General features: G+C 42.2%; 1 protein-coding gene across 1 annotated transcript in view; it reads left to right on the forward strand.

Moving 5' to 3' along the window:
- Positions 1-10,919, forward strand: part of AFF3 (AF4/FMR2 family member 3) — a 320,892-nt gene that overhangs the window by 144,926 nt on the left and 165,047 nt on the right. Inside the window, exon 4 of the mRNA XM_031056148.1 lies at positions 3,354-3,398. Coding sequence (XP_030912008.1) covers positions 3,354-3,398 — 45 coding nt within the window. The remainder of the gene's footprint in view (positions 1-3,353; positions 3,399-10,919) is intronic.

The raw sequence follows: 10,919 nt of genomic DNA on the forward strand, positions 1-10,919 counted from the left end.
GTTATCGTGGGGGGCACCTCCGCGCCCCCCCCGCCAGCCTGCACGGCGGCCGCCCCTGGGTGCAGAGCTTGGCACTCTGCAGGCTCTGCTCACCGAGGGACGAGGGCAATGGGCACAGCATCCGAGGGGGAAAGAGGCTGAGCCCACTTTCCCTGACAGGTCCCCAAGACTTGCCGGTATTTTGCTGATGGTCCACTGGAGGTTCAGTGAGGCAAGTTTGTTATGACAGATCGCAAAACAGAGAGGAAGACAAACGAGATGGGTTCATCAGTGTCAGAGCAAACACAGGGGAGCAGCTCCTCAGCTTAGCTTGCAACAGCAGCCTCAAAACCTTTATTTGGTTTTAATTTTAATTTTAAAAAATAATAATGAAAACGTTTTTTGCATGAATGTCCTGTGGAGGGACTGCTTTGCAGAGCCTGCCAGCAGTGCCGACATCAGCCGTATGCAGGGGCCACGTCATGCAGCCGCCACCAACGCAAGAGCGCTCGGATGGGGAAGTCCACCCAAGCAAATAGCGTGTCAAGGGCTCCCTGCCGCTAATGCAATCCCTTCTTTTAATTTACATTTCAAGAAACATTTGCCAGCTTTTGTTGTGGTTTTCTTTTCAAGTTAAACTGTGGCCATGAAGTTAAATTCAGTTTGCCAGATTCCATGGCAGCACATGTTCCTCTGTAACGTCTGTAGAGGTGTAGTGGATGGTCTAGAAAGTTTGATATCAACAGTAATGTTAAGATGCTCGTAAATACTCAAAAAAAAAATCAAATTTACATTTAGCACTCAAGAGATGAAAAACAGAGAGGAAGATGTAGACATTGAGGGAGTTTTCCCCAAATATTATATCAGTTTTACCTATCATGTCTTTGGTTTTGTGTTTCCAGCCTATTTTTCACCCTTTGAAATGGTGCATGATGATATTGAGAGGGAGATATGAAAAGCTTTTACTTCCTGCCCAGAGAGATGATGAGCTAGAAAGAAAAGCTGAAGTTTTAGTTCTGGGGTAATAGAAAGCCAAATTTCTTGCTGATGAGGTCTTGCAGACTTTTTTCACTACACTTCTCGGGAAGTTATTTAATTTTGTAACAGACACTTGTTCCTAATCCTAGTCTGAAATAGCCTGCTGCCAAATTCACATTCAGTATTTTTATCCTCATCGAGAAAGAGATCATCATTTTATCATATGTTCAATGTACTCTATACAGCATAAGATCATATGGTCATCTCGTCCCTTCTGTAAGATGGCAATAGACTAGAACAGACAACTTAAGGATGGCAGTGAATTGGTTGCTCTCTAAACAAGGCATTCATGATGAGGGCTTTGCATTCTCCACTATTAGTGGGATAACAAGTGAACAAACTGAGGCTTGGGGAAGGAAAGAGAAAAAATAGATGGAAACCCACAGAGAAGAGAAAAATAGCAATTATCTAATATTAACTTTTATTAAATATACAGAGATTGTTGTGTCTCTCCATCTTGCTAGGTTCACTGGCAACATGAACGCTTGCACTCCTGCTCCTGTGACAGGAATATCACAAATGGTGTTGTGCAGCTCATCGGGGGCAGGTCTGAGGTCAGAACACGGCTATCTGCTCAGGGCAGCAGCTTCTCTTCAGCATCCATATATCAGATATGAGTAATTCTTCAAAGTCTGACTTCACCACATGTACCTTTACCTTTGAAATCAGTGGTGTAATTTGTAGTGAACTGTAAAGCTGATGGACTGTGTTTCACCAAGAAGAGTTGATGAGAATAATTTGTTTGTCGAGGGCCATATTCATCAAAGATTTAGCAGGAGTGCAGGCAATAAAACACTTAAGACTTTCTATGAATTGGCATGAAACAACAGCCACAAAAAATTAGAAAACATAAGTTGTTCTTTTGCATATGCATGGCTGCTGTTCTCCTGACCTTGGCTACAGCTGGTTGGCTTTAATCAGTTGAAGATCCAGATGTCCTCAGTCCCTCAGGTCATACTGGGGAGTGGTGGTAAAAGTGTCCAGGACTTGCACAAATTGGTCAGTGCAATCATTTGGCTTTTTTTAGGCAGAGGTGTCCATTTTTGAAAATGCCTTGTGATTTTTTGGGTGCACAAATACAGATAAGGTAGACAAGTCTGATTTCCAGATGAGAAGAGCTTAGTGGTTTGGAGAAACGAATTGCTTTGGTATATCTCCAGGTGCATACCTGAAAATTCAGAGAATCCAGGGGTTTTTTGAAAATAAGAGAAGACCAAGCTCACCTCTCTGCTAGCTCTTTGGGTACAGTAATTACCAGATGGATTTTTTTCTATCCCCCTTTCCCCACGTGGGAAGATCTCAAACCCCTGCTTCGTGATTTAGTTCTGTTCTGCAAAAAGAAGAAAGCCTTTTTTGAGGGGATTGTCAGGGAGTGTAGTGTGGTGAAGGAAATCCCTAGACAGCTTGCTGCACACAGCAGCCACCTGCATCTTGTGAAGAGTTGTAGGACATGGGCACGCCCTCGGCATCAGCACCTCCATCCAAGTGTGCCCTCTCTTCCCAGGTGTGCTAGACAGTGCAAGCAGACTGGTACTGGGCAGAGGGCAGGCAGGAGGGAGAGGGGGGTGTGTCTCACACTGCCTCATCCTTGCTGGCAGAAGTTTGGGTCCCAGTGAACACCCAGTCTGAGCATGCAGGTGAGGCACCATCTGGATGGTCTCCAGCTGCCCTCCAAAATCTCTGATTTCCTCTCTGCAGAGTGGTTCTGGAGTGAGTCGTACTGCTTGGGAGAGTCGAATTCTCCTGTGCCCTCAGTCCCACAATGCAGGGGTGGCCTTAGAGTTGGCATTTTAGGAAATGACAGCTTCTCAGGACTGCTGTGCCCATGCTCAGTGTTGCTGCCTGTGTTGCAGTCTCTGCAGCTCTCCCCTCGGCATCACATCTGCCCTACACATCCTCAGCCCTTTGCACAGACAGTGTCACTGCAGAGCTCTGCTGCACAAAGGATGTGGCGAGATGTTATTTACTTAATAGAAATAAATGCACATTGGATCCATGTACATGCAATAACTTCTTTGCTTCTGCTTACTCATACATGGTAGAGCCCAAACTGCAAGAACAGCACCCAAAAGTGGTGTGAAAAAAAGTCTGTTGAATTTATAGAAATATGTTGCAATCATATGTAAACACTGTAAATATTGCATCTTCCTGTGGTGCTGATAGGGAATAATTTGGGAATTTTAAGCAGTGCAACTTTTCAAATGCTGGAAAGACTTGGTCTCATTTTGAATCTGTAATAGAGGTTGGAATATATTTCATGTGACAACCCTGTCCTCAGACCTATTTGTTATTTCTTTTTAAAACATAAACAAACTGTCTTCTCATTTTGTTTACAGGACAGTGGAACAGGAGATAACAGCTGCATTGAAGAAATATTGCGGGTAGGAATCCTAAAAAAATCATTTTTTCCAGTCCAATTTTGTTTGCTCTGAAAAGACAAGAGAATAACAAGAATATTGCAATTACTGCTGCTAAAATTTTCCTCCTTTAGATTGTCATCTTTCTAAGGAAAAAATAGGCAAAATTATTTCCTCATGAAAAATAATTGAAAAATCTGCTAGAACAACCTTTCAAAGCCTGTGGATTTCACTGCTACTTTATGCCTGTTCAGCTGACCTTCATGCATGGAGAAGCAGATAATGGGATAAATTATAAACTGAAATGTACAATGATGTTTCAGGTTTACAAACCATGCAAATTGCATGTTTCCATTAATCATGACTGTCAAAAATCTTAATTTTGAAGGGAGGTCTAGGAAGGTCATTTTCCACCTGGATTTAATTATGTAATGTCATTATTTTCATTATGTCCATTACATAATGACAACGTGCAAAATCTGTAGTTATTTCCATATTTCATTATTATTTCTTTTATCTTTGTAATTTCTAGTTTATTTTCATGGAGCAAATTAATACACATCCAGACAGATCTTGGCTTGAATTAACTTGGATATTGATTATTTTCTGTGGCAGAAATATTTATAAACAGTGAAAATTTTCTGTAATATTTTAACTTGTGGTTATTTTGGTTCTTTTTCCAAAATAATAATTTGATAATTCACAATGCTTAAAAATCTGATGTGATTGAAACACAAAGCAAGGTAGATGGAATGATAAAACTACTGTTACTGTGTGTGCTGTTACTGTGTGTCGCTGTTACTGTGTGTGCTTCTACCTCTTGGATATTCCACCACCCAAATATTTCTGATGATTTATAAACTACAGGGTTATAAATATTTGGTTTGGAGGCTAGCACTGCATCAAGCCTGTTGTTTCTAAAGGCATTTCTCCATTCTCCCTCAATATGTTAAATGCAGCTTTTAATTCTTAAACTGGACAAAGAGTGTATGGAAGGGTGATGATATATTGCTTATGATTTCACTGGCAGAGTTTTTGCTTAACTAACACTTACAAAGTAGGCTTTGTTAGGACTTAGGTGCATGTTTAACAAGCCTAAGCCACAGTCCCTGCTGGTTTCCAACAAATTAGTGGCAGATATTGTGAATTCATGATGTGATGTGATATTTAGGCTCCCATTTTTATTTTAAAGCAAGGCTTTTAAAATGAACAGTCAGAGAAACTGTCTTCCTCCTTTAGTTTCTGTAGTTTGGTTCATGCCATTAAGCAAAAATGCAGAAGAGGCACAATTCCTTCCACACAGAGGAAGATGGTTATGTAAGAGACCCCATCTAAGGAAAATGCTCTGTATGACTAAAGATAGTAAGGTGCATCTCCAAAACAATGAACACAGCTGCTGCTCTCTCTTTTTTTTCCTTTGGAATGTTCCTCAAGAAATATTTTTGTCAAGCTTCATGATGGGTAACCTCACCAATCTGCCCATCTTCCATGTCTGCAAACCTGGGCCTCACTTTCTATTCTGACCTTCCCTTGTGTCTCTGTGTCTAGGACTACACCTAAATCTTCCAGGCTGTTACTCTATAGTATTTCTGACTGAAGCTCTTTATTCTCAAGGGTGTAAGTCTTTGGTCCAAAATTCTCATTACACACTTTGATTGCTGCTGCATCCTTTCCTAGTTTTTGACAAATGCAATGTTACCCACCTCCATTCATGCTGCTGCACAGATCATTTTCCTAGCTTGACATCTTGCCCAGAGACATTTGTCTTCACATCTCACCACTGTCATCTCCTTCTCTATCACATCAAGTACAGCTATTTGTCTCTGATTTTAAGGCCTCCAGTCCATGCTAACATACTAAATCCCACTTTTAGTTTATCTGGTGATGTCAAAACGTTGCTAAGTTTTACATCAATTAATTTCTCCAATGCTTCCCATCATGGGATGAGAAGATCTGGGAGGAGCCTTGAAAATTTCCCCATCAACTCTGTAGCTACCTCCCAATCTTAAGGGGCTCTTTTTTTCCCAAGGATGGTGGAAAACCAGTGATGAGGTCAGGGCTCTACCACTGTTTCTCATGCTTGAACATTTTTGTCCCAGTTGTTGCTTGTAGTACTCTGTCAGGTCAGATATATCCATTTGCTCTCTTTTATACTGAAAAGTGGATTTTCTATGTCAAGGAACTGCTGTGTATTACAAAAGCAGTGCTTAGGTACTCTCGTAATACAAATCCAGATCTGCAGTTGTTGTTGTTACTGGTAATTACTGAAAACAGCAACAGTAATAATGTGCCTTTGCTACCACTTTGTAATTTACTGGCATCTAGACATTTCCATCCCTCTCCGTGCCCCCTTTTTGTCCTGAGCAGATCCATGAAGTTGTAACACAGATTTTCTACTTTTCTGAAACAGACTGTTTATAAGGAATGCCATTTTCATGGCTTTGCTAGAGGTGCTATTCACATCATAAAGTCAAAGTTTAGCTTCTTTTCAAACAGAATATATGAAGCTGCTATACAGGTGCCCAAAGGCAGACAATGAAAAGCCACAGCAGCTGAAATACTTGTGCTCCCCTCAGAAAAGATGGCTGGCCTGCTGGAATGTGTTTATTATGAGCAGGGCCACTCCTAATACATGTAGCATCCGCAAAAGGAAGAAGATGCTTAAAATTCATCCTTTTAAGGAACGTTTCACCCTAGTTAGGCTGACTCTTGCACAACACAAAACAGAAAATATCTCCTCTTTCTAGGTGATGTGTTCCCCGCACAAGTCAGGCTGTGGCTTTTCCATGAAACAGATACTTCCATGGCATGTCCATGTTTCCACAGTCAAGAGTGAGGGCAGCAGTAAGTGTGCCCCAGGTCTGCTCCATCTGCTTCCCTGTGTTCCTGTCCCCCAGCAGGTGAGAAGAGGCAGGTTTGTGCATGGATCTTGTCACCCTCTGATTCCAGCATGTGGCCATGGCCAGAACTAACATCTGGACCTGGGCTGCAAGTCAGTTTAGGCGTAGCTTTAAAATCACCAAATCTGATGTTGCACTCACTGTGACAAGATTTTACAGGGTTTTTTTTGCTGTCTTCTGAACACAGGTTGCCCCAGCTTAAGTCTTGCCTTTTTTTGATGTTGTTTTTCCAAATGTATCGAAGCTCTTAGCCTTTGTAAACTAACAGATCCTTCTGCACAAAACTGCAGCTTCCAGAGAATGCCCCCAAGTACTGAAGCACAGAACCTCTTCCAGTCCTGAAGGAGGTTGATTAACAAGACAGTAACCCTGTCGAGATTGGAGCTGTTGTACGGCCTCCTGTAGAGTTTATAATCACTGCTGGAATCCTGAACCTCATCTAACCCCATGCACTAATTTATAGCAGCTTCTTCAAAGTGTGCTGACTTCTCTGTCCAGCTGCAGGCACACACTTTGAGGATAGAGAAACTTCTAAGAGAGCCTTCAATGTAAATAACTACAGTAAGATCAGGTTAAAGATGTAATGTTGAAACATGAGAGAAAAGCCTCATTCCTTGCTAGTAGATTTAAAAGGCAATTCCTTGTAAGCTTTGCATTGTTCATGGAGGACATGATAGAAAATTTTAAAATGGAAAATAAAAGTTAAGACTACACAAATACCCTTTGTTCCACCATGCATGGAGCAATTGCTATGTGAGTTCCTGAGACATTGCCAAAGCCAACGTACTCACTTCCTTGCTAAAACACACGCTGGCTAAGCAAGATAACTTCAGTTCTGGGGTCCCCAGCACAGGAAGGACATCAACCTGTTGGAGCAAGTCCAGAGGAGGCCACCAAGTTGATTAGAGGGAAGGAGCACCTCTCCTGTGAGTAAAGGCTGAGACAACTGGAATTGTTCAGCCTGGAAAAGAGATGGCTTAGGGGTGACCTAATTACAGCCTTCCAGTACCTAAAGGAAGCCTACAAGAAAGAGGGAGAAAGACTTTCTATGAGAGCATGTAGTGACAGGACAAGGGGGAATGGATTAAAACTAAAGGAGATTAGGTTTAGATCAGATACTAGGAAGAAATTCTTTACTCTGAGAGTGGGGATGCACTGGAACAGTTGCCCAGAGAAGCCATGGATGCCCCAACCCTGGAGATGCTTAAGGCCAGACTGAATGGGGCCCTGAGCAACCTGGTCTCGTGGAAGGTGTCCCTGCCCTTGGCAGGAGGGTTGGAACTAGAAGATCTGGAAGGCCCCTTCTGACCCAAACCATTGAGTCTGTGATTCTATGATAGTAATTCTGGCTGATTTCTATTTGACTTTATTAGTGTGTGGAACTGTGTATTTTGCTATGACTGGTGGGGTTTAAAGTAAACATTTATTTTACTATAGTACCTTCAAAAAACAGGAGCAACAAGAGTCCTGCCTCTCCACTAAGTTAACTGTTGCAGTCAATATAGGAGGCACTCTGAGAATATTTGCTATGGAATTAAGTAAGGGAGTGTGTTGAGTGCAGGCAGTTCTTGATTTGTAAGGTAAGTGGAGATTGATCTGGCTATTCTTACAGTCTTAGCTGTGATTTCCTAGAGCTGTGATAGCTTTGTTGGAAGGAAACCTACAGGCAAGCTCAGCTTTTGATTATTGAAGAGGTTCCTTGTGAATTCCCTGGATATTTGTGTTGACATGAGCAGTGTCATTGAACCTGGGTAGAGAGAGGCATAGTTTGAGTGTTTGGCCTGCAAACAGTGTTTGGCTGCAGAATGAGAAGACAGCAGGAAGCTGGAAGAGAAACAGGAATGCAGAGAAAGGGCTGGAGAAAACCCAAGCACGGCCAGTTAACACAGAAAAAGCCATGTCCTTTGAAATGGCATGGAGCAGTGGGGAGACAGGCTGGGGTCTGCGGGGGAGGACAGATAATTTCTTTCCGAGGAGATAGAAAAAGCCATTGGGAGGCAGTGAAAGGACATGGACTCCAGCTGTGAACATCCGCCCCAGTGAAGGACAGCTCTCCCTGGTGCCATGAACCTCCTGTGCAGGGAGAGATAAGCGCCCACAGATGGCCTTGAAATAGGTTGTGACTCCTCGTGGCCACAGGACATCCACTTATGAAAATGACATTTTAAGTGTGATGGCTTTGATAAGTGATTTACTTGACTCTCTCTACCCTGTGAATCTAATCAGAGTTTGTAAAGCACTTCACTTCTTATTTGAGCAACATGAAAAAAAAAAGAATGTAAACAGAATCTAATTCTGTATTTTTCCCTTCCCCACTTGGGATCCCTGGCTCATTAGCAGTGTTGCTAATTCTTTAGCAGGAAGCATTAAGGATCGACCCATCAAATATTCAGGGCCTTTTTTCAAACCTCAGCAGCCATATGTGCCATGAGATCAGCTGCACTCCATCAGCTGATTGAATTAAAACAAGAGCAGAGGTAAATTAGAAACTGTCTGCACAAGACAAATCCTGTGAAAACATGAAATTCTACCAAACACACTGTCACCGTGAATAAGCATCACAGTCAGTGGAGCACATGTCAATACTTAGAGGGGAGAAAAATCAGTTTCTTAGAGGTAGGTTGTTAGTTCAACAACTGTGAACTGCTGCCTTGTAAATGTTAATGACTGTAAGATCCCACTGGCTGCAGTTAAGCTCCTGGTGGAGTCGGACATGTGAAGAATTACAGAACACAAATATGGCAATCAGCAGTATATTTCTAAACACTCCTGTTGCTTTCCAAAGCAGAGGCAAAACCCTACAGGTGGAATGAGACCCACTTTGCTGCACAGCACTCATACAGTAGCTGCGTCTGCACTAGCAGAGCGTTTCTTTGCAGTCTCACTGCTGGGAAGAAACTGCTGGGCAACATCAGGAGGGAGGTGAGAAGGCCAGCCTTAGACCAGCACCTTTGTGGATACATTTGGGTTAGCTGTTGTGACAGCCTGGTGGGAAACTCCTGGAAAAGTTTCTGGAGGAACACAAAAGAGAGAGGTGGTCGAGGAGAGGAAGGTATGGAGACCTATAAGCAGCCCCAGTTTGCAGACACTTGATTAGTCTCATTGAATACAGAAGTACTCCAAAGTGTCAGAATCATATAAAGTAATGTATCAGATGCATAAAATAGCACTTTTTTTCATTGCAGTCTTTCAGAAGAACTTCCACAGCATGGCTTTGCTTTTAGTATCCTAAATTTCAGAGCAATTAAAGCATTATTTTGGCTGATGTATACTGTTCATTGCATTTCTTCGATATTATTCTTTTTGTCTTTTTTACTCAAATAAATGAAAAATCATACATACCCAAGAGTATTTGGAAGATCTATTATTTCACTCAAGCACTAAATCCCAGAAACATTAAGACACATTTCAAGACATTTAATTCAACCTGCAGTACTCACCTATAAACATTGCTCTTCTTACCACACCTACCCCCAGCTCATCTTTACAGAACCTTTTCTGAGCAGTCACTGTGCCTTTGTCAGCTTTCTTCAGCCAGCCTGGGTACTGCCAGTGCTGTGGACAGCAGCACTGTAGAGCTTCAGCAAGCTCTGCCTGGAGCTTCTCCAGCTTCTCAGTGAGAATTAGCAGTCCATACGGTACCTTGGGCTGTTTGTTAGAGCAAAATTAGCAGCAGTACCAGAGCTAAAGATATTTTGTCTTTGTCCACATAAGCTGCAGTGATCACAGAGTGCCATACCTGTGTACACCACCATCCCCTTGACTCCTCACTCCATGAAAATTTCAGGACACACCCTCTGTATGTGGTGCCTTGGACTGTCTCTGTGTATCTGCTTAAGCCAGGGTCTTTCTCCATCCAAAAGTCTGGAGGGTGATTGCTTACTTTTCACGTTTTGTCCCTTTTCATGCTCTCTCGGATCATCAGACTCCCTCTCCAGGTGATCTGTTACTTATTGTTGGCTCATCTGAATAGAACCTGCTCCTGGTTTGGCCACCATGCATGGCACATCCTTTTTATTGCCCACATTGTGGTTTTCAACTGTCAATAAACCTTCACAGCCAATATTTTAAACCTGGACATGTAAATATTGCTTCCCTGACCCTTAACTGATAGTCTGAGGTACAGAACACCATGTAAAATGCATTAATGCTACACTAACAGTTTTAATGTCAACCAACCATAAATTAGTTGTACATCAGCTGTTCCCCTGAATTTTCACTCTTCGATTTTTTCTGCTTCCTCTGTTTTTGTTGAAAATGCTGTCTCAAAGGAATCTGAGGTTGTAAGTATGCTGTATATTTAAAATTTGAACATAGTAAATCTTGATGTCAGTTAATAAATACCACCTTAAAATGACAAAAATTATAAATGTTTTAGTGGAAATAGGAGATCAAGCTAGAAACTCATATGTGGGACCATAACTTAGAGCTAACACCACTCAGAGGTAATCTGCCTTTCAGTCTTCAGGTGCCAGTGCAGGATGTGGAGGCACACTCTGTGCTGTTAGCCACTCATATGCTGGGGCACTGACATTTTCAAATATAGCAAAACCTGGTGCTTTTTGAACTGAATAGGGTGCTACAGACAAAAGAGACCCCATACTCCTTTTAGAGCTCAAGTAGCTGATGTGCAAAGGCTGTGTGG

The sequence above is a fragment of the Geospiza fortis genome, unplaced genomic scaffold (assembly GCF_000277835.1).
Source record: "Geospiza fortis unplaced genomic scaffold, GeoFor_1.0 scaffold192, whole genome shotgun sequence".
NCBI classification, from domain to species: Eukaryota; Metazoa; Chordata; class Aves; order Passeriformes; family Thraupidae; genus Geospiza; species Geospiza fortis.